Source organism: Poecile atricapillus, chromosome 2, assembly GCF_030490865.1.
Source record: "Poecile atricapillus isolate bPoeAtr1 chromosome 2, bPoeAtr1.hap1, whole genome shotgun sequence".
In the NCBI taxonomy this organism is placed as follows: Eukaryota; Metazoa; Chordata; class Aves; order Passeriformes; family Paridae; genus Poecile; species Poecile atricapillus.
The window spans coordinates 53302429-53330290 of NC_081250.1; the positions used below are offsets into that span (position 1 = coordinate 53302429).

Genomic DNA, 27862 nt, shown 5'->3' on the forward strand with positions numbered 1-27862 from the left:
GCCTGCAGCAGAATAAACCCACCAGTGAATCTGCAGTGAGCAGCACAGGAGACCCCATGCACAACAAGCGCTCCAAGATAAAGCCTGACGAGGACCTCCCGAGCCCAGGAGCAGGAAGCATGCAGGTATGGCAGCCAGGTTCCAGTCATGAGCCTTTCCTCTTGCTGCTGGAGGGAAAATTAACTTTTCCTGTGACACACATGTTTTCAGGCTCCTTGCACTTTGTGTGCTGCACACACGGGCAGCCTCTGCTCACAGTAGTCGGGGTTAAAGGAGCAGCTCCTGGGGAGCAGGGTCTGTGGCAGGATGAGGGCAGAGGGGAAGGAGGCTGATGGAGAGACACCTCTGACCAGTCAGAGCACGCTCAACACTCTGTTTGCCACGGAAAAGCGAACAAGAGACATTCAGGTCTTTATTAAGAACATGTTTTCTGTTCAGCAAAAATACTTAAGGCCACCTTGACTTTTACTGGGTCTTAGCGCTGTACTGCATTGAGGCCCCAGTGTCGGGCTCCAGTCTTGTTTGCTGTGCTTTCTGTACCAGTTAATGCCACTGGTTTTAGCAGAGTGACTCTTGATTTACAGTGACTCAGGGGAGATGAGAATCAGAGCCTCAGTCTTGCGAGTGAATCCATGAAAGCAAAGCAGAGGTCTAAATCCTTCAGCAGGTTTGAAATGGAAAAACAGCAGGAGTGCATAATCTGAAGCAAATGTTTACACTAACATCTGACTCTTACCCTCAGCAAATAACAAGGAGAATGAGGCCCCCTGATGAACTAGAGGTGGGAAATCCTAACCCCAAAATAAAATACTTTCTTCCCCTGCTCACCCCTTTTATGCACATGTTAAGGGCAAAAACAGACTAACAAGTAACTCCAAAATTACCAGTCTGCTCTTGGAAAGGTTTTAGCATGCAAACCTGTTACTGTTTTAACAATGGAAACACACTGGATTACTGGTGATCCAATTTCTGTCCAACCCTAGTACTAAAATCAAATTCCAATTAATTCAACTATACTGAATAGTGCCTTTCACATTAGCGGTGCCACTGAATCATGAAAGCCAGGTGCACAAATAACAAGGTGCTTAAATAAAGTGTGAGGGAAACCAGGCCATTATAATTTATTTTAAATTGAAATGTAAAGGGACTGAAGAATTTATTTTATGTGCATAGTTTGCAAATGGCTTCTGGCTTATCAGGCCTGTTTTGGGCTTCTGTATTTTGTAGAATGGAGTAGCATAGTGAAGTGAGAGTAAAATAATCCTCTCTCCCCCGCCTCCTCCACACATACACCCCCATCATCCTTCTTTTAATGCTGAAGTAATTCACTTTTCTTCCTTCTCAGTTTCAGAATTTCCCCTCTCTTCTTCTCACTCCTGTTTTTTTCCTCTCTCCAGGAACAGCCAGAAGGAATGACCTTGGTAAAGGAGGAAGGGGACAAAGATGAAAGCAAACAGGAGCCTGAAGTGGTCTATGAGACAAACTGCCACTGGGAAGGCTGTTCCCGGGAGTTTGACACGCAGGAACAGCTAGTGCATGTAAGTTAATGGTATTCAGGAACTAGGTTTTAAAACTACGTGACCTTTTTCATGGGGGTCAGGTTCTGTGACCCTATGCTGAGTCAAGTTTCTTAGCTAACAGAGCTGCAAACTGGAGAGGGGTTTATGAGTTTCTGAGAATAAAGAAAACTCGAAGCCACAGTGCTTGACCTGTTCAGTCAGCTAAAGCTTAGTGTAAAATTCAATAAAGTCTTCCTCAGAGATTGTAATGGCTCTGATCCTGTAAGCCAGCAAACGCTATTTTGAGTTAGAGACTTTGATAGTTATTGAGTAATAGTAAGCTGGACATGAATGATTATTAACCTTTAGCCAAGTTTGATTTTTTTCTCCCCAACGGGGCTGTAACAGTAGAAATGGGTGAGGGGAAATTTTTCCCTTCCCTAAGAGAGGTTTTGCTATCAATTTACTGTTCTGTGTAAACTGAAAGGGATTATTTGGCTAAATAAATGGGGGCCGAGTTACTTCAGTCATTTTAGGAAAAGTAAACTATAATATTTTCTGTACTACACCAAATATTAATTCTATTTCCTTTGTTTTTTATTCCTTTTTTCCACATTTCCCAAATAAACGATTTGTACTCTTTGATAGTATTGTAAGATAGAAAGTGAGTGATCAAAATCTAGAACACAACCTGACAAGTACAATCCCCTGCAATTCTAACCTCCTTAATTAGCAGGACCTCTCTTACTTACTGACATCATAGAACATATTAAATATTCTGAAAAATAATTGAATTCTTAGTACAAAATAGATAGGAACATCTTCAGCAAATGAGCAGTGTGACAGAATTGTATTTAGTTTAGAAAACTGTTTCATACTTGACTGGAGATCATGCAAAATCTATTGCAGAATGTGGCTAGTACTTGTGAAATAGCTAGTTGAAAAATCCATTTTTTCACACAAAATAAATAAAAACAAACCCACCATATATTTCCAAACACTATGCCAAATGGTCAGCTTATCCTGCAAAGTTGACTTCAGTAAAGCAATGTCAGCTTTCACTTGCTGGAGTTTGAGAACCTCTTGGTGTTGCAATTATTCATCAAGATGTATTTTCAAGTTCTAATTAAGTAGTAGCAGCAGCAGTAACAACAGTAATGATAAATTAAAGACTATCAACAATTAAAATAATATCCAAAATGTGACATTTTTCCAAGAATTCTTTGAGACATTTTGCACACATAATTCCCTAGCATTTGGATAGGGCAAATTGAAATATGAGGAGAAACTGTTTTGGTGTCACAGTACCTTTTGGGGAAGAAATGCCATATGAATGGCTTCTGCAAGTGGTTTGACACATGTAAATTAAAAGATCAAATGTTGGTCTTTGAATTGATTCTGTTTAAACAGACCAAACAGACATCATATGGGGCTCTGCATAGGAACAGTCTTTATATCTGCTATTTTTGATGCCTGGAAAACCTTTTAGTATTCAGAAGAGATCCCAGTGATGATGATGATGATGATGATAAATAATATACACAAAAATATATGAAATAAAAGAGAAATTCAGCATAAAGGTACCCGTGGCAATAAAAAAAAGAAAAAGGATTTTTTGATGTTCCAGGTGTAAAACTTAATGGAAGTCCAGTGAGCATGTTAGCTATTAGCTTGTGTTTTGTATTTGAAGGTGAATTAATTTGACAGGGTGGTAGTTTAGCTCTTCCAGAGTTTAATTTTAAAGTTAATTTGTTGGTTTTGGTGTGATTTTTATAGCAAATCTGCCTGCATTGTAATGGCCAACAGCAAGACTGAAAAAGTATATTTCTTGTGCTTCTGAACAATGGCAACATCTGAGATGAGTTTCTCTAGACATAGAAAAGGAATATAAAAAGTTTTGCTGTGACAGGGAGTTCTTTTTGGCTGGGCTCAGGATTCAGGTATGTTATGATGGTGTTTAGGATTACAAGGTGCAAGACTTGACTCCATACCCTGAAGACAATAAATTCATCATGGCAACCATCACATTTAAGTAGCACAAATCATGCTGTAAGAGTCAGCGGGATTCAGTGATGGGGCCATGGTTTGTGATTTCTTTTGCTGCTCTGGCAGAGCCCTGCTGTGGGGACTCGAGCGAGTTATTTCTGCCCAGAATTGCAAAGGGCTTTAGACATCTATCTCTGTTTGAAAGCCTGGCCACTCACCCCAGTCTGCCTTTTGCACATTTTGTCTGCCCTTGATTGCCACAGCCCTCTGATGTACATCTGCAGCAACTAGGGAAATGAGGTCTGGTCTCAGTAGGGCTTCACGGGAGGGCAGTCCTGGTTTTGCTTAGGTGTGTCACTCTGGTAGAAAGTGTTCCATCCCTGAGTATTAGGTCCTTGAAAATCTAAGTTGATAAAGTTACAATATGTAGCTCATGTGTGCCTCCTATCCAAATATTGTAGGTAAATCCAAGTAGATACAGATTGCTGTAGCTGCGCTTAAATCAGTGTCAGCCCAGTTCTGAGAGCTGTGTGTGTGGCATGTGCATGTGTGTGCCCAAACCAGCACAGGCACGGTGTGTGTCTCAGGGCCTGTGGGCACGCTTTGCTCCACAGCCCTGACACTGTGATAGCAGCTGGAGGCCTCGCCAAGCCCAGAACCTCATGATGCCAGGGGCTGCTCAAACATGGGAGGAGGAGTGCAGCTGACACGGGCACGAGGTCTTTCACCCTGCGGCTCCGGGGCCACGTACATCGGGCTGTTTGTGCTGTCAGGAGCTACCTGATCTAGCAGCAGAGTTCTGCCACCATGCCTCTCCTGGCTACACAGGCTGCTGCTCTCTCGGTGATCCCCAACCCAATGGCAGACTCAACAGAGCCTGAGCTGCTCCAGCTGAGCTTGAAGAGCTTGAAGGTTTGGAAGTAAGATGCTGGACAGGATGTCAAAAGTATAGATAACCATCGGGTTTTGTTGATTCTGCTGTGGGCTAGTAATCACCAAGATAAGGGCAACTGGCATAGATAAAAGTAATAAAGGGTTAAATTGCCCTAGCAAGACTAATCCAAATAACATCTGCCATCTTTCTGTATGGTTATAACCATGCACAATAGCAAGAGATCAGACCCAGAATGTCCAATGGCACAGGACAGACTGTTATCCAAGCCTTGCTTCCCAACGCACTGACATTTTAGAGGAGCTGCAGTGTTAAGGGAAGAGATGCAAGCTGTTTGTTTTGTTTTCCTGAAGGGATAGGTAGCTTTATGTGAGTTCTAGTCGTGCCAGGTTGAATAGAGCTTTGAATATTTTCCACAATACAGAGTGCACACAGTTCATGGTATAGATGTCATTATCCCTCTATGGAGTGTACACAAGGACATATTCATGTGTTTTGAAAAAGGTAAATATGAGTTCATGTATATTCTGGTCCTTCTGTCATATAGCCTTTTTATTTCTTGGGGAATTTTGAGACCTGATTTACTTTGAAATCAACTGCACTTGAATCAGCATTACAACGTGATTTGTGACATAGCATGTATTAAATGGTAATGCAAACAAAACCTGTGTCTAAATATGTGGTATAGCTTTACAGTAGAAATTGCAATGTTGTGCACAGTAGTCAGTATTTGATGTTATTTTCTGCATTTCTGTAGCAAAGTCCTGCAGTTATTAGTGTAAAATGTGGGTGCCACTGAAAGTGTTCTTTGGTCCCAATGTTTTCTGACTTAATTTATGAACAGAACCTGAGCTGCTATGAATAAATAACTGAAAAGCTACCTAAAAGAAACATTATTGACCCACCCAGAAGGGTCTGCCACTGAAATGATTTTGGCATGGGTGCTCTTATTTTCCAGTGATATAAGCCACTTAGAATTCAGCATGGTTAAATTTTCATGATGCATGCACCAAAAGGCAAGGTGTTAAACCATCATACACTCTGCCTTATTTATAACACCTATCCATCCTTCCTCTCCCCCCCTCCTTCTCTTACAGTTAATAGAAAGATTCATGATTCTTCATGGTTGTCTATCTAGCGTCTGACAGTACCGACTGCGCTGCTAAAGCAAGTCACTATCTATAATTGATATCCTTCTATGGAATAGGGTACCGGCTGCAATTGAAGGGTTTTGCTGAAAGCTCTTAAATCCTGACAAGTTCTGCCCTTGTTCTGGCTGTTGCTGAGCTGCACTGCTGAGATCCCAGGGTTATTTGAAGTTGATGCAAAAGGGGTGCGTGTGTTGCACATTAGCAAGACACAAAGTTGGTGAGCCATGTTAGAGCTGCCATGGCATTCTCCTGCCAGGTAGTCTTATTTACAGTGCATTGCACTCCTGAAAAGGCTTGTTACATTAATGTTTGAAATGTCTGTTATAGGCTTCTTTCTTTCCCTTTTTTCTTCTCCTCAAAAAATTAAAAAAAGATCTTATTTATTTTAAAGCCTCAGTTTGCTGCTGGGGTCTTTATCATTCAGCTGTTTAATTAATTTCTCTGCCCAGCGAGATATTATAATTGGGCTTAGCTGAGCTCAAGTTTGTTTTAAATATGTGAGCGCCTAGAAGCTAATAAGATATTGTATATATTTATAAATCTGCTTTTTGTTGCAGTTTGTCCCTTTTTCTCCCCCAGAAATCAGTTAAGAATAAAGTATTGCAAAAGGGTTAGACGCTAAAGATAAAAGTTTATTTAAGAAAATCATCCTTCAAGGAAATGACTGAATTTATTGTTAAATATTAATACAATGGCAATCAGAAAAATGCAGTGCTGCCTATTTCTCATCCCCCTTGCTGCGTAGCCTTGATGATAATTATTTTTTATTCAAAAACATGCTTGAAGAGCTGTGGAGCTATTTTTTTGTTAGTGTTTTCTCCTGAATTGTGCAGCAATAAAATTCTTTCATTGTTGTTACATTTGATTAGATGAGATCAAAAAGCCCTAAACTATCAGCAATGGATAGACATTCAGGATTCCATTTACTGAGGTCTTCCTGCCTGTTTGCAAAGCCCTGGTGACTGGAGCACTCCCCTGGCAGTCCCTGAGGATCGTACTGCTCCACATGGTTCCCTTCTTGCCCCAGAGGGCAGCTTCCTGTGTTTTTCAGGTGTTCCCAAGGCATCACAGTGCACTGAGGGCACCCAAAAGAACCATTACATGCAATTCTGAGACTGGAGTTTCTTAATGTTCTTGCTCTCTGTTCCTGCAGAAAACAGTGGGTTCAACCCTGACCAACAGAATTTGGCCAGCAATCCATGGACACCTACCAAAACCCCAAATTGTGCCCACATCCAATCTCTGCTTAGGTTTACAGCATCTGTGAGGTACCTTAATCAATTCTGCTCACCTCAAAACACTTAGGAATATCAGGAGGTGGGGACCATACCACTCTGAAGGATTAGCCCACTTTACAGTGAGTGATTTTGGATGCCCAGAAATAAGGACACTCAAAGTCAATAGATTTGAAAGTCTCACTTCCTCTGTTACTGTGCTGGCTTTGGCCTGCAGCTTCTTCCACAGCTCCTCTCCTGTAGGAGAGCTGTAGGTAAGGACTGGAGAGAGCTTCACTGCTCTTCTCTAAACAAAGGTCCAACTGCAATAGGAGGGTAAGCCAGATTAAAGCAGTTCCCTTGCGTATCAGCTACTTTGCAGCAGACCTGTAAGTGACCCTGAGAGTTGCATATTGCCCACCACTTGCAAGAGGAGAAACTGCCCTGTGAGCAAAGAGCCCCAAAGCTGGCAAAGCCAAGCAGGTGCTGAATGCAGCAGTGTGACCAGGCATCTGCACCCAAATGGAGGCAATTGCACACAAACAGATTATCCTTCATGCATTAATGGTGTATTTTCTCTGGGTCCTGGAGGTGTGCTTGCAGACTGGTTGTGGGACAGGTGAAGTCCCAGCTTTGTGAAGCAAGTCCCTTACAACCCCAAAGGGCTGTAATTACACATCCCAGTTCGTGTGCTTCTCAAAATATGTTCAGGAATTTAGTTAATATTTAATTATTCTTTGCAGAGGCAGTTTTCGGTGCATTTTCATTATAGTTTTATTTGGCTCTAGCACAGTAACATAGAGAAGCCTCAGCCCCATTCACAAGCTCATTGTGCATGGCAGTGACAGCTACTGCTCTGAAAGGCTCAGGAATGTCTCCTTTAAATTGAAAAGAGTAAGGACTAGATAAGAACATGAAATCCATTATAGTAATCATTTTTTCCTGACAAAAGGAGAATGTTCGACGTACAACAGCAAAGGGGGTTTTGTTGGTGGTTTTGTTCTATTTCATCTTGTTTCATTTTTTACTCACTGAGGTCTGGACCCTAACTCATACTTGGAAAAGAAGTGCTGTGGAAAAAAGAAATCAGTCCTTCAAGTGAGAAAAGCCCAAGGCTTGGACTGAAAGTTCAGACAACTTGGAGAAGGCAGGGAGTTGTTTCATTGGCAAGCAAGTGTCATGGGATGGCTTTTTTTCAGTTTGTCCATCCCCTCGATATATTTGATCTATGTAGCTTTGGGGGTACAAAGGAAAGGAAGAAGAGATTATAGCAAATAATCATAAGAGACATCTGCACAGAAGTTTTTAGATTTTGAAATCTCTTCCTCATTACCTGTTTAAAGGCTGATTTCTAATTAAGACACCTCCTTACTGTGATGGATTATAAGCTGCTGAGCCCATCCTTTTGAACTGTGCCGGAATTGTTGAATTGTTTGTAGGCCAGCAATGTATTAGATGGCAGAGCAAAGCTGCTAAGCAGATCTGTGCCCTTGAGAGCATGTTCATTCTCGCTTGGTTTCTGTCTGGGTACCTAACACAGGCTTGTTTAAATTAAGCAAGTCTTTAACCCCCCATCAGAGGTGTCCATGTAAGTGCTATTGGGTTTTAAGGTTAAGTAACCACAGATAGACCTCACTGCTGTTCTGGAGCCTCAGTAGCCCCCAGGCTCTGGCGTGGCCCCAGCTTGTACTTCTCAGCACATCCTTGTTCTGCGTCAGTCACCGCGATGCCCTTTGCCTCCCAGCAGTGTTAAAAGTCATCCGTGCTGCCTTGTGAAGAGATCTTATCCACTGTGGGCTTGACCCAAAGGCCAGCTGTGCTTTGGCTCAGGTCCTCTTGAGCACTCCACTACACAAGTGCATCAGCAGTCCCCCTGCCTAGAGTCTGGCTTTTGATGAATCACAGAGAAGAAGAGGGGAAAAAAATAACATGGGGATTTCTTTTTTGATAGAGAAAGGTTTACAACAAAATAAATCCATGCTAATCTGTGAAGTATTAAGAGGGGATTTAGAGAGAGAAATGTAATCATTTTTAAAATTTTAATTCCTCTGTAATTAGCATTTCTTTCACAGCATTACGAAAACTTGTTGTTAGTCTGCTGCTGCTGCTATGGCTTCTGTTCATATGAATTGCCAAAGTCATTGTCTTTGAATTGGTATCCCTGAAAGAGGTTGCTAAACTATGACATGTCCTTTAAATAACACATCTTTTTCACTGTTGTAGGTAGGAATGAACTGTGATCCTCCTGTGCCCTGGGAAGTTACTCTACCCACTCTACCCATAGTGAGTGGGCACTGGGATGGAAAGGGTTGTTCAAGGCTTGACTTTGGTCTGTGCTTTAAATCACACAGCACTATTTAGGTGGTTTGTGCATATATATACTTACTTGAAGTGTTTGCCTGAGAGTTCAGCTGGTGAACTTTTCCAAGTTACTGATATTTTACAGATGACTTACAGTTTTGGGGAGAAATGTAGGATAAGAAGCTGCCAGCCAAGTCTCAGGGGAGCCTATGCTTACTGAGTGACAAACACATAGACAAGAGAAAAGCAGCAAACTATTCTGACTCTTTGTCTCCTGACCCTTGTTGGCATATCATGGAGAAGAGAGAAAAGGGAAGTCCCTCTCTGCTGTAATTTTGCTGCCTCAGAGCTGCAGGTGGGCTGGGTTTGTGCATTGACTTAAGGTACCTTTCAGTCCTGACCAAAGGGCCAGGACAAAGCAGATTCACCTGGACAGAGCTGTTCTTTCTGTTCAGCTTTTTCATGCCTTGCTTCTGTTAAGTGATTTGATTTTTTTGTTACATAGCCTGTGTTATTAGGTGAGAGATCTACCTTGTGTTCGGTGTGGAATGTCTCTACACTTCTTTTGTCACCCGTATTCTACCAAAAAATCTACCCATACTAAACCAGTCCTGGGAAAAATAGGTATCTGTGAGTGCTGGCTCAGCTGCATGTGGAAGTGCTTTTTCTGAGACAGAAGTGGCAGATCAGCATGTACAAATGGAGGCAGAGACAGGCAACTCAAATACAGGCACGAGTGAAGTTTATGAATTTGGTTTAGAAAGGGTTGGACTGCATGGATTCATTTTTGCAGTCTCTATTGTTTGTGTAACCTCTTAATAGAAAGAAAAAGAAAAATGAAAAGCAGATGAGCCTTTTATCATGGGGAAACAAATCTAGTGCTTTCCCGTGCTTAAACTTAAGTGTGAGCGTGACTTTTCTTCAAGATGTTGAGTACCTAATCTATAAAATGAATGGGTGGTGGTTTTGTCAGGAGTGGGTCCTCTGGTGGCTTGCACTGTAGGTATGAGGTCTGCATATACCATTCTTATGTGTATCGCAGGGCTGAGATGCTGCAGTTCTCCGTGAGATAAAGTAGTCAAGCTGAAAATGAAACAAAGCTCCAACTGTATCCCTCCTTGTGTTTAGGCAGAGATAAACTACAGTGGAGCGTTCCTCTTTGTTCGGTTTTGGGTTTATTTTTCTTTTTTGTATCTCGATCATTTTTGTACAGAAGAAACGAGAGCCTTTTTTTGGATAACAAAGAGAAAAAAACACAGACTAAAAAAGAACAAAAAAAAAAAACCAAAAAAAATATTAAATAAAAAGACCAAAAAAAAAAAAAGAAGGAAAAAAAAAATGGGAAAAAAAAAAAAATCACGATGCAAATTCTTTGGATTGCAAAAAAAGCAACTCTTTACATTTAAGTGAAGTGTCATTAACATTTTATATTGTTTTAAAAATATATTTACATATTATATATATATAATATACGTAATATAAATCTATATATAAATATTTAAAAGAAGGGTAATGGGACTGTGTAGGTAAAAAGAAAAGAAAAGCAAAAGGAAGAAATGGATAAAGAAAGAGAGAGAGAGAGAGAGAGAAAGAAAAAGAGAAAAAAAAAAGAGAAAAAAACCCCAAAAACCTACTTCTAAATCCATCTTGGTGGTGCTTTTTTACAGTAGTTTGGTTGAAATGTTGGCAGGGTAAAGATTAATAACAAGCCTAGTCGCTATCAGTACTTGCTTGTCGATTCTCTGTAACAGGGCTGTCTGTTCAGCATGGAAATTATTGATTAAATAAAAATTGCTATTAGATTGTGATGTGATCCATAATCACAAACAATGGTGGACATTCTTCTTTCAGATCCCAAGCCATGCATCAAGTTTTTTCTTGCAGCAATTTATATTGTGCTGACACTCGCACCCATTAGGCTTTTATCCTCTCCTACATGTGCCAAGAAAGCACGAAAAGAAAGAACAGCAGCAGTACAGCGGCAGGTAGGCACTCACTAAATTTTCTGAGAGAAGCACAGTACAGATAAGTTCGTCCTTTGCTACTGGTTAGCACCTTACCTCAGAAGTGATTCCTTCCAGATAAGGGCAACACACCTTGAATGTATCCAGGGAGGTCCAGAGGGGGGAAGGTTGTGGTGTGTTATTTTAAGATTCTGTAGCATGAAGGACAAGTGTCTTTCCCATATTTATTTGGCTCTGATGCTTCCTAATTTGAGGAATTCAGGATTCCTCAAATCCTGAAAGTAACACATTACTTACAACTGCATTAGTTTAGGCTGAATTAATTAAAAAGGTAATATCTCACTATTCACAGCACATGTGAGCATGGTACCAACTTTCTTTCTCCTATGAAATCCTTTGTCTGAAACTAAAGGAAACTTAGTGAAAAAAATTTTTTGAGAGTTTGGCTACCTATAGGAGCCTCTCTGTCCCTTTTTTTCTGAATATCTTAAACAACATATTTGTGTCAGAACTGATCAAGCCCACCTGGCCTGGCTGCTAGGGAGAAGCATTGCTGTAGCTCTGGTCTGTTGATTGTAGTGTTTTGCCAGTTCCCAGCATCAGGCAGGATTGCCACAGGAGTTCTGTACCTCTGTACAAGAGCTGAGAGTAGAGAATCTTAATACACTGTGGGATATGCAGTGATTTTGTTGTTGTTAGAGTAAGTTTTCTTAAAGTGAAGGGCTGTATCCTTTAAACTGTTATCAGTGTATTGTAAATTCCTCTATCTCACTGCCATTGGGGTAGTGTTTACTTTTCTTTATTGTGCCTATATTGTTTGGAATATTGCCTCAGATAACCAAGAAAACCCTGCCTGCAGTGTTAGACCATTTGCCACATACTTGGCTTTAAAGAGTGTTTAACAGTGAGCTTAGCTTACTCCATTATGCAGGGCAAGTACAAAGTTTTCAGGCTTGGCCACTGTCATTTAAATAAAGAGACCACTTCATTTTGCAAAGTCAGAGCATGTGCCTTGCACGCCTCCCTCCATTGCAGCCACTTTCTCTGCATGGATCAGAGCCAAGGGTTTACCAGCCAGGAAATTAATTGCCAAGGGGATCCCGACACGGTTAGTAAAAAAAGCCTGAACAAAGAAGTGTGTTTTATATGACATTCTGAAGGTGCCAGCCTCCAGTTCTGAATAGTTTTTGCATGAGGAAGAGTTACAGAGATACAGGACTGCCCTCTGCTTTGCTGCTGCAGATTTCTGTGTTTGACTGCCAGAACAGTCTGTCCCATTCAGCCGGTGCCACAGTGGTATATAGGAGAAGACAGGAATCTTTGAGATAAACCAGACTATTTAGGACTGATTTTTAGTTACCAAATGCCCTTGTAAGTTCACTGGAAGTCAATGAAAGTTAGTGTGTGGAATGCAGGGGCAGAAAAGAATTGGCCTTGGCTAAGTATTTTAGGTGATACTCCAATGTTCTAAGAATTCCTGCACAGTTTTCATTGCAACAGCTCAAACATACATCTTTAGATACAGTGCAGGACTGTTATGGCACATATGAGAGGATAGAAAAATGTTATCCCACAGCAAAAAAAGATGAAAGAAGGTAACTCTGCTGCTGCTGCTGCCTGAAACATGAAGTGGTGTTCTTCTAAAATGGCACAGAGACCTTTGCTAGCTCTGAATTTGCTAGAATGTGACAGGGATGATTAAGCCTATCATGGATGCAAAAGGAAAATTCTAAGTGGATGTCCAGTAAAATAAATCCAAGGGAGGTCTTAGAGTAGCAATAAACTGCTGCGTGTGCATGTTAGACATGTTTCTTGGAGGTGTTAGGAGGAAGAGCCCAAATTACTTCACCCAGTCCAGTTGTGATGTTGTGGTTTTAACACACTGCTGCTGCTGCTGTCAGCTACTGAAGCTGGATTAATTCTACCAGGGTCTCCTCTGTGATTAGAAATGTTAAAACACACATTGCCTAGTGAAGATTTTGGCATTGCTTATCACTACCAGCATTTTTCTTTGTAGTTTCTGTGGAAAGTTCTGTGTTTTTAAGTCACTGTATTTCCAGTTTTTATAGAAGTTTTTAGTGCCTTTCATTGCTAAACGTGGATCAGGCATTATCTCTAAGATGAACCGCAGCTTTCATAGGTTATGTATAAGGAGACACTATGTGCATTTATTGAAAATAAAAGCTGTTATTCAGTAGTCTCTTTCTGCAGACAAAGCACTGGTATTTTAATCATACAAACAATTTGTATGTGTCCATGTGGTAAGCACAAGGGTTCTCTTTACAAAAAATTAGAAGGATTTACTGATTGATTTACACAGGAAGACCCTGCTGAGGAATATATTTTCTTTCATTTTAAATGGATCAGTATTAGCTGTGCTGTAATTATTAATAAAGTACTAAAAGTAGAAGGAAGTGCATGATTTTACAAAATCTGGTCCCAGGTTAAACCAAAGAGGGTGCATGTTTTTCAGCAAGTCCTATATACATGCTTAGTACTAGTGCCCATATGTTTAATGCACCTTGAAAAGCAGATCCCATTTAAATATCTGACACTTACCTTGCTATTTATCCCCTTTAGGAACAAAGGATTTTCAGCAAAAGGGGCAGTGGTTTAACTTTCTTGTAAAGGATCAGGTATTTTGCTAATCTTTCTTAATAGATAGTTTACCTATTGTACCACTCCCAGAGTTTGGAAGAATTCAAAATTTCATTTGAATGGTATTTTTCAGCTTTTCCTTATTTTCTCTTGCTATAGCCTTTCATAGGTTTCTAAATTGGTTCATGGGATTAAGCAGTTTGTCTCTGCTAATATAAAATTGTACAAAGCTGCTAGAATAGAAGGTTACATTTTAACTCAAAGAGCCTGTTGATTCTAAACTGGTCCAGTGTATTTCCAAACACGTGCACTGAAAGGCAGTGTAAGTTTTAACAGATTTTTGTCATTACAGCCTTACAATTTTTCTAAAACATTTCTCTTTATACATTCATTTGGTGCACCAATTGTTGGGATATTTTGCTGGGTACTTGGGTACTTTCTTCTTTTTTTTTTTTTTTTTTTTTTTTGCTTCTCTAGGCATCTTTACTCTTAAGATTTTATTTCTTGGCTCCACTGCTCTTGTCTGTGCTATGGAATGTAAAGATTAGGAATCTCTTCCAATTTTACTTTCTTGTGAACATGCCCTGTGTTAAAGGAGAATATTATTAGTTCTAGCATGGTTTGAACCCATGGCTCAATAACTAACTGTAAGAGTAGCTAAAGCCTCACTCCTGCAGAGAGCTCAGTGTGTTTGGACCCAATCGAATTTAATGGGCTCCAGGCTGCCATAAGAGCTCGCTGAACCAGGATATGTGCATCTTGGCCAGGAGCAATGGCTGGAATTTATCAAAGCCAAACAATATGGTGGGAGAATAGTTAATTTCAGGTTTAATATATACAGCAGGTCTGATTTCCATTGAAGTCAGATGAGTTATGGTGGCAGGAAGGAGGCCTATAGATTTTGTCTTCTGCAGAAATGTGGGAAAACATCCAAAGTATTTAGTTCTGCCTCGTGTGTGCTGGTGTGCTTCTGTCAAAAGCAGGAACTGTATTTTCACTCTTCATACTATTTGCAAATAAGATGAAATACCTTATTGTAATGCCTCTTTATGATTACTTCCTTCTCATGTGTGCTGGCAGGAGTTCTCTGTGGTCTGTCTTTGCCAGAGAGAAAAATCCAGAAACAGAATATATGTTTTTAAGTGTATTATACTCACATCTGTAGGAGTGCTAAGTGTGGAGCTGTTCAAGTTTTTCAATTTTTTTTTTTTTTAAGGTAAGTCCTATATGTTTTTGTTAAAGATTGTACACAGATGTACACAAGTTCAGATTTGTAAAGAAGAGTAAGCTATTGCTTGCCTCGGGTACTGCCTATGAGGGAGATTTTTAACATGGTTTTCCTGGAAATTCTCCAGCAGTTGCACGTAAAATCAATTTTTATCCTTAAATGCAAAGATCATGAAGCAGAAAATTTAGAAGTTGAGCCTCAGGTGGTTTTCTCTCCTTCCATATTCAGCCACTCCTAGAAGGTATCAGACAGTACATTTTCTAGGCAACATTCACTGGCAGTCTTAGAACCAGTGAAGGGCAGATATTTGGCCAGTCTTCACCCTCTTCCCCATCCAACTGTAGGAAAACCCCTCTCTTGTTTGTGCACGACTGCTTTGGCTAATTTGAGAGAGGAATGTCTAATGGATTTGAGGGGAATGTGGAGCTCTTTGCAGTGTGAATTTCCTCTCTTGTGAGCATATGACTTGAATAAGCATTGCACCTCCTTGCAATCATGCTGTAGAGCTGTTTCCTGAAGGCAGGAGATCTTCCTGCAGCTCAAGCTGTAGAATTCCTGCCTGTAGCCACCTCTCAGAAAGCCTGTGGGGAGAGCTTGGATGCATGTGTGATGGAGAAGAATGAGAGGAAAGCAGGCAGAACAGGCTGAAGGTCATCAGTGCAGGGCTGGGGTATAGGATTTGGGAGAAGACCACCTTCATTTGCTATTGCACTATAAAGATCAACACCACAGTTTCATCACAGTCAGCAGTGGGTCTTAAACCCTTCAGCAAATGGCCTTCACCAGCTTCCTTCTTCCAGCCCTGGTCTTTCAAGCCAAGTTTGAATTCTCTATCACTGGTACACACTTCACCTTTCTTTTTTCTTCCTCTACTTTTCTCATTGGTAGTCTGTTTTGGGGCTCTTGTTATGCTGCAGGTACCAAATTACCCTATATTTTTCTCTTATGTCCTTTACATAGAAGGCAGGTGAAATGTAGATGTAGTTGGGAGACCTAAATGTGAAGAGCATTAAAAAAAAACAAAGCGAGGAAAACACACACATATATAACACACATACACAGATAACATACACACACATATATAATATATAAGCTAAATTTTGTAAAAGTGAATTCTGTGCATTGCTGGAGTCTTGGTGATGTTGAAAGTTATAATGGAGTTCTACCTGTGATGTTGCCTTTTAAAAAGGAAAAAACCCTACAACAAAAGGTTTTTGTGCAGTTAGCACAGCAGTTCAGATGCTCAGAGCAGCTCTCAGCCTGTGTGTTCAAAAATCGACTACACCAAGAAAGATTCTGAAGCAAGTGGAAGTTGGAGAAGAGTTTGCCAACACACGTGCAGTGGTGTGGAGGGTGTAAGACAACCTGCAGGAGCTGTGCAGGGAGCGCTGCGGCGCAGGCAGCTGGGAGGGCAGCCAGGAGAGCTGGGAATCACTGCAGCCTGCAGGCAGGTAGGAGAAGGTGTTCGGAGAAACACCAGGAGTGCCCAGCTTGTGGTTGGCCCCTTGTACTCTTCCAGTAGCTCTGCAGGGGCGCTTCTGCCCTACAGGCCCCTTTATCCCAGTACCCCAAGAACTTGTCATCCTCATGTAACCCTTTTGCATCTTTCCTTGCTTCAGCAGTTCTCAGGAGAGCAGGGCTCCTCCTTGGAGAGCAGAGATTTAACAAAAACATAGCTGTTTGAGGACAGTTGACTTGAGCATTTGGCTTGTGGTTTCCACTGCCAATTCCTTCTGCAGCCTCCTCAGGCAAATGCAATTAGCCTGTCCCTAGGCAGGTCACAGATTGGGCAGGTGGTTGAAGAGGGAAGTGGAGCTCTTTTTTTTATAACATTGTTAAAATAAGGAAGCTGTGATACCTTGCTTGAACTAAGGCAAATGTGATACAAAGCATTAGTGCTGGAGAAAATGGTCAAACCCAGTTATCATGACAGCATACACTGAAAAATTACTTTTCTACAGCTGGGGAAAAAAATAAGGAGTAAAGAAAGCTGGAATTCCTGTACTGTACTAGCTTAACCTATTAGTGTCCCAGTTAGTAATATAAGAACGCAAGTTCCAAGAAAAACAAGGCACTTGATTTTTGACACAGACATGGAAGAGAACATCAGAGAAGAAACAAACCTGAGAATCATCAAAACAGATTCTCTACCACTGTAAAACTGGAATGATTAATGTCCACAGCATTTGTGTTGCTGTCCTGGCAGAATCTCATTTATTAGATTTTCAGGTTTAGCAAATAAAGATGTGATTTCTGCCCATTGCTTTATAGCTGCATGCTCTGACACAGGAAATCAAGGGAGAGCTGTAAAACATTGCCCTTACTGGAGTGCATTTTGCTGCTAACAGACTGAACTGTACTGCATACGTGAATATATGTATATTAAACGAAACAAGAACAAGATGTGATCTTATTGGGAAAGAATCCCTGCAATATCCCATAAGTTCCATTCACTCCTCAGAATATACCAGAGCCTACCAAAAAGCTGTCTAAAACCTGGAAACAGATACAGGCTGAGGGAGTTGGTTCCCCGCCTGATGAGAAAGCTGTGTTTGCTCTGTTGGTATTCTATCACATTCATACTGGATAACTGCTATATCAGAGATTAAAAGAAGGTCATGCTGTATTATGAACCACTGTCTTTATTTTTAGGATTAGATAACTTCTCTCTTGTTTTCCCCCCACTGATTCTCTTTATATCCTAAGGGCAGATCCTTTCTCTTGGGTCAGGAATGTAATAAGGCAGGTTTTCCTCTCTCCAGGATATTGTGTCTGTCTCACTGTGTTTAAATTGCCACAGAAAGCTCTTCTGAGCAAAATACAGTATTTTCTTTGTACAAGAGCCAATGATTGACGTATCTGTGGGGACTTCTCTGTCTTTAGCATTTAAACATACAAGTTGGATATGTTTAACCTATTGATAGTCAACGAAGACAACTACAGGATTTACTGCAAGAGAACAAAAGAAGTAGAAAGAAAATAACTTTTTTTTTTATGTGTGATTTAGAAATTTTATTGCTGTTGTTAGGGCAGAGAGAGATAAAAAAAAAAATATCAAACCTATATTTTCAGCTGAAAGAGAGAGGTGAAAAGCAAACAGTCCTGGTGAGCTGTGTCCTTTGAATTAGCATATTCCTGTTTATTAGTAATACAGTTTCACACTTAGAGAACAAAACTTATCCAATCCCATACGTAAAAAGTCATTTGATTCACCACGGCTTGCTTAAACATCATTTGAGGCAAAAAGCTGATTCCCGTTCAGACATACAGTAAACTCCACAAAATGGAAAAGTTCATTAGTTATTATTAGTTTGATTGCTCTTGGCCTTTGTGCATTTCTTGCTTCTGAACTTGTATGCCCCATGAAACAGGGACAGTCTCTGTCCATGTGTTACACTGAGTTCAGATCTTTACTAAATGTTTACATATGACTGTAAACCCAGTCTTCTCCCAGCAGCAGCTGTGCTCATCTGGTCCAAGAAAGCTGTTGGCCCCAATTTTTTATTGCAGCATCTCTGAGGTTCCCTTCAGTCTACCATTTATTTGGGGATGCTCCCTCAAACACTGAAGTCCTCCTTTCTTACTGCTTCAGTCCTCTCTTCCAGCTATTGGTTTCCATGCTGCCCTTCTCCTGTGCCTGTCACCCCTGTCCTTCTACATACATGTGTTATCTCAAGTTATAAATCATCATAATTTTTGCAGTTGACCTAGGGCTTCTAATTTTGATTCCTCCCTTTCTTCATTGACTGCTGTCACCAGTTCTCAAGGGACAGAAATGGGTATCCAGAACAGCACAGTAATAAATGGGCTTCAAGCATGAATTCAGCTGGAGTGCTGACTGGAGTCTCTTTTTATTCTTATAATTAAATATTAACAGTCATGGACAGAGAGTTCAAATGTTAAGCTTGTAAAATAGGTTAAGTTTCATTTCCTATTTCCCACATGCTTCAGTCCTTTCTGAAATAACCATTTTTTTAACTGAAACTTTCTTTCTGTAGTTAAATTTTTTTTTCTTAATGACTAAAACATTTTGAGTCACACTGGAGTACCAAATACTTGCAGTATATATCTAATTCTGCATGTTTTTATCCTGGTTTTGGCTGGGATAGAGTTAATTTTCTTCCTAGTAGCTGGTACATTCTATATTTTAAATTCAGTTTGAGAATAAGGTTGATAACATACAGATGGTTTACTTGTTGCTGAGCAGTGCCTACTCTAAGTGAAGGACTTTTCAGTTTCCCATGCTCTGCCAGGGAGCAGGTGCACAGGAAGCTGAGAGGGTACACAGCCGGGAACAGCTGACCCAGACTGACCAAAGGGATATTCCATACCACAGAACATCATGCTTAGGATATAAACCGGGAAAAGTTGGCTGGGATGAACGATTGCTGCTCAGGGGTGTGCTGGGCATCAGTGAGCAGGCGGTGACCACAAGGGTATTGTGCATCGCTTGTTTCTGTTGGCTATTACTCATGTCCCTGTTCTTTTCTCCCTTTTCATCTTTATCATTATTAGTGCCATTTTAGTTTTTATTTTGTATTTCAAACTATCATTATCTCAACCCATGGATTTTACCTTTTTCCAGTTCATCCCATCCTGCTGGCAGGGGCTGGTGGGAATGAACCTGGTAGGTAGTTGTTGGCTAGTGTTAAATTACTACAGCTGTCAAAAAAGCCACACTCCTCTCACATGTAACCCAAAAATACCTGATTATGAAATGTGGCATGCCACTAGTCTTCATTTAGGTTTACGGTCATGAACACATTTCGGGGGAGCAAGGGGCTTCATTTGTTAATAGTGGCAAATGTTGATAATTAAGTATAGAGATTGGTTGGCAAGATCAAACACTGTGAGGTGAGGAGTGCAGTGCGCAGACTATTTAGTGTATTCATTATACACCGAGGAAATTGCAGTGCAGTGCTTTTAAGATCCTTAACTGTGTGTATTCCGTTTTAGTAAAGGTGTCAAGACTGTGGAGGCACTGCCCTGCTTTGGGCAGATCAGCAAATTGTATAAATTGTCATGTTGCTAATCAGCACTAGCAGAGATCTGTCACAACAGCATTTCTTAAGTCTTACATAAAGTATGAAAGACAGCACCAAGAACTCTAATAGAATAACGGTAAGTGCATCCAAAGGAAAAGAAGCAGGATTGGAGATAGTCATCTGAGTTTCTCCACAGGCATGTGTCTATGTGGAAGTGCAGAGTTCTTCATGTACAGCTATAGCTTCCGCTTGGCTTTAGGAACTGCAGGCAGGCAGCTTAAGTGTTTATGCCACCATAAGGGCTTAAAGCAGCTTAAGTGCTTCTTCCGTCTCAGGAACTAAAAATGGCTTAAGTATTTATGCCACCCTAAGGACATGGGGTCAAAAGGGTACTCTCAACTTGAACAGCAGGGAGGAGACGTTGGTCTCTTGGGGCTGTTTAGCCTGGTTGTGCCTGCAAAATCTTTAGTAAGGAAAAGACAGGATCTGTACCTATTTTCTATTAGATGGAAAGAGGAAGAAAGAGGGAAGAAAGAAAGAAAGAAAGAAAGAAAGAAAGAAAGAAAGAAAGAAAGAAAGAAAGAGGAAATTAAAATGCATGCATTGTTCTAACAGAGAGTCGCAGAGGTTAGAGAGAGACTCGATTGCAGTGATTGGAATGTGTCCAAGAAGTCTGCTGGGGATTTCACTCCATGGAGATGCATTTTTTTTTTCCTCCTCACAATGAGATTTCTATTGTCACAGGAGATTTCCTGGCTCACCAGGACCTCCTTTATATCCTGACGTTTTTACGATGCCTTTGTCTGTTCATCTTGCCGTGGATCATGGAGTCAACCTTTATCAAGATGTTAATGAGATGGTAGGGAGGCCCATCTGATGTCATCTCTCAGTTGCCTGACTACCTAAAATGGTAACAAGGAGCAGTGATGAGTCGCGTATTGCATCCCTGGGGAGCAGGCAAGCTTGGGCACTTGCTTATGTGCTGTCCTGTCACTGTTCTGAGCACTGATACCCTTTTTGCAGTCACTTGGCTATCTCAGGAAGCTGTGTAAGTCAAGAACCTCAGAAATATGCACACCACTCATGAACAAGTGACTGCTTTTAGTGGGAATCAGAGATCCAAATACTTCTGTGAATGTGGCCTTTGGGTTTCCTGGGCCTTAAGTCTCTGCCTCAACTGTGGCCATAGTAGAAGATACTCTTTCCTGAAATTTGTTGTTAGGTTCACCACCTACAAGGTATTCAGAGGCTTTGGTAATAGTCTCAAGTCTAAAGTGGATGTGAGATCTGTACTTACACCCAAGTGGGGACAGGGAAGTTTGAATTCTCTTACACCGAGTCTGGTGAGCCCTGGTATACTTCACACTGTTCTGGTCAAGAAGGTTGAAGTTGTACTAGAGCAGGTGAGGAGGCTGAGAGAGCCACTGATGGACTAATACAGTCCTCAAAGTGACAGTGGGGAATCTGAGAACAAAATGACAAATGGAATTTGGGCTTCCCCACCTCAAGCTAAAGCAGATTAAGGGGGGAATGAGGACTTGATCATTGAAGGGGAGACCAGAAGGAGCTAGTTTATTTAATCCAGCAAATGAAGACAGAGAGGAGAGTACTGTCTGCCAGTTAGTTAGGGTGGGGAAGGGAGAGAACTAAACACTGCAGGGAAGCAGAGCTGTTTAAGCTAAAGGATAGTGTTGGCATGAGAACAAATGAATTTAAATTGGCTGTGAATAAATTGAAGCTAGAAATTAGTTGCTAACCAGCAGAAGAGTGAGTTTCTAGAAGAGCCTTCCGCTGGGAGCAGAGGGAGCTGATCACCAAGGCACTTAGAAGCTGAAGCTCTGTTCATGACCAGGATTATGTGCAGTGGGACTTGCCATAGCGAGGGGATGGGCCTGATGACCAGGAACCTGTTTCTAGCTGTATGTGGGCTTAAGGACAAATCTACATTCCCTATGCAAAACACAGAAATAAAAGTGTTCCCTGCAGGACTTGCAGGTCAGGGACAGCTAATCCCCTTCCAAACCAGCTTCAGAGCTAGTCTGGTACTGTGTCTGCCAGACACAGCCTCTGCATATGTCCTCCCTGTGGGCTCCACAGCTCTTGTGCAGGATGAGCTGTGTTTAGCAGCCGTTCCACTCAATGCCTCTTCACCTTTCTCACTTTGTTCCCTAAGCATCAAATGCAGCAGCTCTGCTGGTTTGAGGGACTTCTTGTAGCAGTACAGTACAGAGGGAGGTTTGTGCTAGAAGATGGTTTAAATGCTGCCTCTGCTTAATGTCTGTGGTAAGATCTAGTGAGAAGTTATTTAGCACTTCCTTTATAATTTTTTTTAAAATACAGGGAAATAACCACGAGAAGATAAAAGTCTGAAATTGTCGCTGTATAACTGTTATTAAACCTAATTTTGGCAATGGTGATATGCCTTTCACTGCCACTTACTACATTATACCAATACAGCATGGTCTCTTCCCAGTTTTCTCTTACACTCTAGGGTAGGAAACAGAAATGGGAGATTCTAAGTATTCTGCTCTTGCCACCAAATAGCACTTTGCTTTCAGATGCAATCTCAGTTACAGTGACATTCTTTTCCTGTTGTTCCTAAGTTTTTCCACTGGTATGGAGAGGCTTTTCCTCCTGCTGTTTGACTACTGTGAGAGCACGTTTGGCCTTTGTTTATGTATTGAATAGCTAACGTACCATGTACCATGCAGTCAGCTAGGACGTGTGCATATTCTCCTTTCTCCTAAAACCTCTCTTGGAGGAGGGAAATGGAACACTAAGATTGTTGCAGATCCTACCTCCAGTGTCATCTCATCTCATCTGCTACAGTATCAAGTAACAGGTATGGTTGGTATGGAATACAGGAGACCATGTATGATTTAAGGCATTCCCTTTTCCAATAGTATTTCTTACCATTTCAGCATTTATGCTTCCAGCATACTGTGGATTGAATTTTCCTTTACCTCTGTTTTTTGAGATTGCCCCGTAGAGAAGACAGGCAAACTTCAGGCTTCATTTCAATTAATCTGGTGTGGTTTTATGCTCTGGAATTGAAATCCATCTTGGAGCTTCCTCCTTCAAAGGCAGGTCATTCTGAGACCAAAATCAGTATTTAGGTCAGCTCCCTCTGTTCGTTTTAGGGGTTTTGGAACTGGATGATAATAATAACATTTTTTTAAAGAAAAGGAAATGAGCCAGGACAAACAGAGGTTTGGTAATGAACATTGAAGTAGCATGAAAGTGACTGGTATTCTGCAAATGACCCCTGTTTAGCAGCTTTTTGGAGCTGTGTGCAGTGGGAGATAGCTTGTAGAATTCCAGCTTTTAATGGGGGCTTTTTTTTTCAGGTCAGAAATTCTTAATAATACAGAGCTGGTGCTTCAGAGCCTTATGCTAGCAAACCTGACACTAGGGAGTAATATCATTGGCTTTCATGAGCCTATTTACTGTAATAAGGATTACAGACATAAGTAAAACTTGCAGGTTTGGGCCCACAAAATTAAAAGAAAAGCCTTTTCACACCCTGAAACTGCATCAAAATTCAATTTCACCAGGAAAAAAAAATCCTTCTGATCTAGTCCCTGGAATGTGACATTTCATGGGTGTAATAAGGTTACAAACAGATTATAAATTGAAACCCTATAAATCCTTATTGTACTGTACCAAAGCTTCTGCTTTGCATAATACTCTTATTCCTGACTGTTCTTTGTTTTACAAGCTCAAAACTGTTCATTTCCTCTCATAATAGAGACCAGGGAGCCAAAAACACCGTGTAAAATCCAAAGGTAATTATCTGAGTCAAAGAATCTGAATGCCAGAGTTCACAAACTTCTGAACTTTTCTAAATGGTGTTGTTTGCACAGTGAGACCTCCCTCCTTTTTAAACATGTTGCAAAAATTGCACATTCTTTCTGTCAGATGATAATGGTAAAAAATCCCAGTGTAGATTTAGTTCATGGTTTTCATTTGTGTAGTTCTGCCTGTAGGTCCATGTAGCATCTGCCTGTAGCAGATGACAGACAAGTTTTCTCACCATATCCTGAGCAAGTGAGAGTGTTTGAATCTCAGGATTACAAATACTGTGAATCTCTGTACCTGAGTACACTGCTCGTGCTGATTTTGTGTCTAGCAAGTGTCTTCCTCCAGACCAGCATTTCAGTATTTGGACATATTCGTAGGTCTGCTAAAATATCACCCCTCTGCAAAAAGCAATTAAGCAGCTCACCTGTGAACCAAAATAAATTACCCGAATTAGCAGATCACAGGCTCATTTATTCCAGGCTTTCCCTAAAGGTGAGGATCCTCAGAGGGATTGGATGGTAATGAGATGGATTTGTGGGTGAGCTCTCAAGGGCCACTTGGAGCATCAGAGCAATGAGAGAAAACAGCACAAAGAGGGGTTTGATTGTAGGAAGATCAGAGAGTATAGGAAAGGATTGATAAGTAAGAGACTAGGGCAAATGTGTGGAGGGCCACAGTTGTGAAAGACCAGAGGATGATTACAAGATACTTGACAGGTAAGGTGGTGAAGGAGAGAGGCAAATGATCACCACTCTTGGCAAGTTCTGTCGGCTGCTGCAATGAGCCTGGGCTGGGGAGGGAGTGAGGAAAGACTTTAAGGCCCATGAGAAAGGTCAGTTTTAGAGGATTGTCATGCTGTTAAAGGCTAGAGGTCTGGAGCGCAGGGAGCAAGCTGATTTGAAGGGACAAAGAGAAAAAACTGTCCTATGGAGATTTTCTCTGAAAGAGCCTCCATGGTGCCTGAGTGTCCACACAGCAGGAGGTAAAAGGAGGTGCTGTGGTAAAGTGATTGATCGAGCCTTGAGGTTTTTGTATCAAATGGAAAGCCTGTGTCACACACTCAAGTTTCATCCCCCTCGTGGCTGTGGAGGTTTAACCACATAATGCACTCTGTAATGTTTACAGAGAGATTTGGCCATGAATTACTTGAATGCATTAAATTTTGTCCTGTTACTTCTTTTTCTTTCAAGAGAGAGCACACATGACACCCGTTGAACTCTTTTGATACCATTTCGCAGAGCAAGGGATGTGCTTGCTTCTGGCACAGGTGTGTGTTTTATCAATGGCTACAAAGCTGCACTAGGAACATTAACTCTCGCAGATTTTTTGCAGTCGTATGTTGCCAAGCACCTCTGCTCTGGTCATGCATCCTGTGCCCCATAACAACTTTGAAGAAATGGCAATAAAGTTTCAGGAAAAGAGCTGTCATCTTTTACAGGCAATGGATGTCTGTTTTACATGGCAATGGTACATAATTTTGAACATACGTGATTTTATGTGGCTTTCTGACTGATTTCAAGACAAAAAGATTGGGATTATCTTCTTTGTGTTCCAGTTTAAACTACTGAGTTTCTGTATGGCTAGCATTTTCTGTGGGCCCATTACGGAACAGATACAGATTTTATCCGTGGGCTGTGATCACATAAAAACTGGAGATTTTTTTTTGGTGGTACCGTAATGGGAATAATGTCATTCGCTGAGTAATGCAGCCATCTAGTGGCACAACGACAGAAGTACGGCAGCGTGGAATGATTTCTCCAAGAGAGTCTGGGAGGATGAGTCGGGTAGCCCCTATCGGAAAAAAGACTGAAAGTCCAGGTGTAGTTTCTTTTCTTTTGTTTTCTAAAGTCGTGCAAAAATATTCAAACAGTTAAGCCTTAAAAAAACCACATATCAGTTTTGAGGCTGACCCTACTTCACCTGCCTGTTTCCACTCAAACACAGAGAGAATTAAATCCATTTTTAAATGCTTTAATGAGCTAGATCTTACTGAAAGAAATGGAGCAAGCTAATTTTGTGGAAAATTAGAAGGTACACAGCCCTGTCCTGCTTCTGGATACACTCACGTGGATGACACTGACCACAGAAAGACATGCCTGTGAGGCAGCAGGGCTGGGGCAGCTGTCACTCCCACACACATTCAGACAGAGCCAGACTTGGCAATGGCAAAAACTGGCATGATGTATGCTTCGGTACTCAGAGTTTATATTCACAGTGTGTAGGGGTTTATTTCCACTGCCATGACCTGTACATTTATAGAACCAAATATGTTTTCTGAAAGAAAATAAGGGTAATGGGGAGTGAGTTGAAATTTGGGGTGGAAACTTGATTTAGCAGTTGTATTGATTTTTTGGGTTGGAGGATATGTTTCTAAAGGCTCGATTTTCTAAATCTTGTTTATGTTGAACAGCACTTAAGTGAGCACTTCTCTGCTCTGCAAAAGCAGTACCCAGTGTGAATTAACCAGTGCCTGAGATTATCCAGGATCCATTTATCAGCTTGTATCCCTGGGGCCTGATCCAAAGTCTGTTGATTTCAGTAGAAAAAAATCCATGGGCCTTAGTGACTTCCAGTAGGATCTATAATTTGAACCCTGTGGTCACTTGGAAGTGTAGATTATCTTATTCTTTTGGTACCACAAGGACCTGGTTCACAACTGAATCTCTAGTGCTCTTCTGGTATGAAATTGCAATAAAGCTGCAGCTGATGTTGTATTTCTGTTAAGCTGTAACCTCTGTTCCACCTGAACAGCATATCAACAATGACCACATACACGGTGAGAAGAAAGAGTTTGTGTGCCGATGGCTGGACTGTTCCCGGGAGCAGAAACCTTTCAAAGCCCAATATATGCTGGTGGTCCACATGAGGAGACATACAGGGGAAAAGCCACACAAATGCACTGTAAGTAAAGGGGCCGGAGCTCCAGGCTTGTACAGGGAAGCTGGGGCTGTGAGGAGAACAAAAAGAGCAGGACGAGTGCTGCATTCTCTGAGCTCTTGTCTGTCAGACTCCTGTGGAGAGGAGACTGCCATGTCTGTTTTGGTATCCAGCACAACCAGATGACAAAAGCTTCAGGAGAGGATGATTTGGCCCACTTCATCAAGTTTAAAGTAAAGAAGCCCTAAAAGGCATTATTAAACAGGGCTCAGTTTGCTTAATTATTTAAAGGCACTTTCTCTTACAGAGCTTGATATTACTGCTGGCCACCAGCCTCCTGGTGGCTTTGCAGTGGACTTCAGTCTTAGTCAAAGTAGGCAAACACTGTGCTCTCCTGTAAGAAAATATTTACATAATGCTGAAAGCATTTTAACTTGAGCTGTGGTGGAGTTTGCTCGGGTTAAATTAAAACCCTCCAAATCAAACCTACATTGGACAAGGTTATGAGGACTTGGAAAACTTCTAAACTTTTGTAAGTCCACTTTTACTGTTTACTGCAAGTCCAAAGATTAAAACTAAACCAGACTTATTTCTCATCTGCAGTTTGAAGGTTGTACAAAGGCCTACTCCAGACTAGAAAACTTGAAAACGCACTTGAGATCTCACACTGGAGAGAAACCGTATGTGTGCGAACATGAAGGCTGCAACAAAGCTTTCTCCAATGCATCTGACAGGGCCAAGCACCAAAACAGGACTCATTCCAATGAGGTAAGTAAGCACAGCTTCAGAAGATTAATATAATTCATTGTGGAACAGACTTTCAGTGTGGTCATAGCAATCTATTACAGACAGCAGGTACAGCGACCCTCTGCAACCTGAAAGGAATGTAAGATCTGGATGACCCTTACAGCACAGTATGTCATACAGACCTGGCATTTTATTATGTGTAAGAGAGTTTTGAGTGAGGGAGTCTAATGGAAACACATGGATTAACTTGGGACAGATCCTGTTCTCCCTATAAAATTAGGATTATTTTTTTCTCTGGAGCTGGAAGGGCTTGTTGAGTGCCTGAACCCATCCCCATGCCTGTGTTGGCACCAGATATCTGCTGGGATGCAGCTTCCCCAGCATACTTCAGGGTGCTGCAGACAGACAGTTTCTGCATTTGAAATCATGGGTTGCCTTTTAAGTTCTGAGTTAATGCCTTTTCTTCTCTGGCCTCTTTCACTCTTTCTTTCCATCCTGAGAAGACCTCATGGACTACACAGGATGGCCAGGGTATCAGACCCAGCCAGCATGGGTTTAGGAGGGGTAGGTCCTGATCTCCTTTTTATGTCCTTTTATGACCTGCCTGGTGGATGCAGGA

The 27862-nt window shown here is 41.2% G+C and overlaps 1 protein-coding gene across 1 annotated transcript in view; it reads left to right on the top strand.

The window, feature by feature from the left end:
* Positions 1-27862, top strand: part of GLI3 (GLI family zinc finger 3) — a 204521-nt gene that overhangs the window by 164806 nt on the left and 11853 nt on the right. The window contains exons 9-12 of the mRNA XM_058833075.1: positions 9-125; positions 1398-1538; positions 26371-26520; positions 27100-27264. Of these exons, the coding sequence (XP_058689058.1) occupies positions 9-125; positions 1398-1538; positions 26371-26520; positions 27100-27264 (573 nt within the window). The remainder of the gene's footprint in view (positions 1-8; positions 126-1397; positions 1539-26370; positions 26521-27099; positions 27265-27862) is intronic.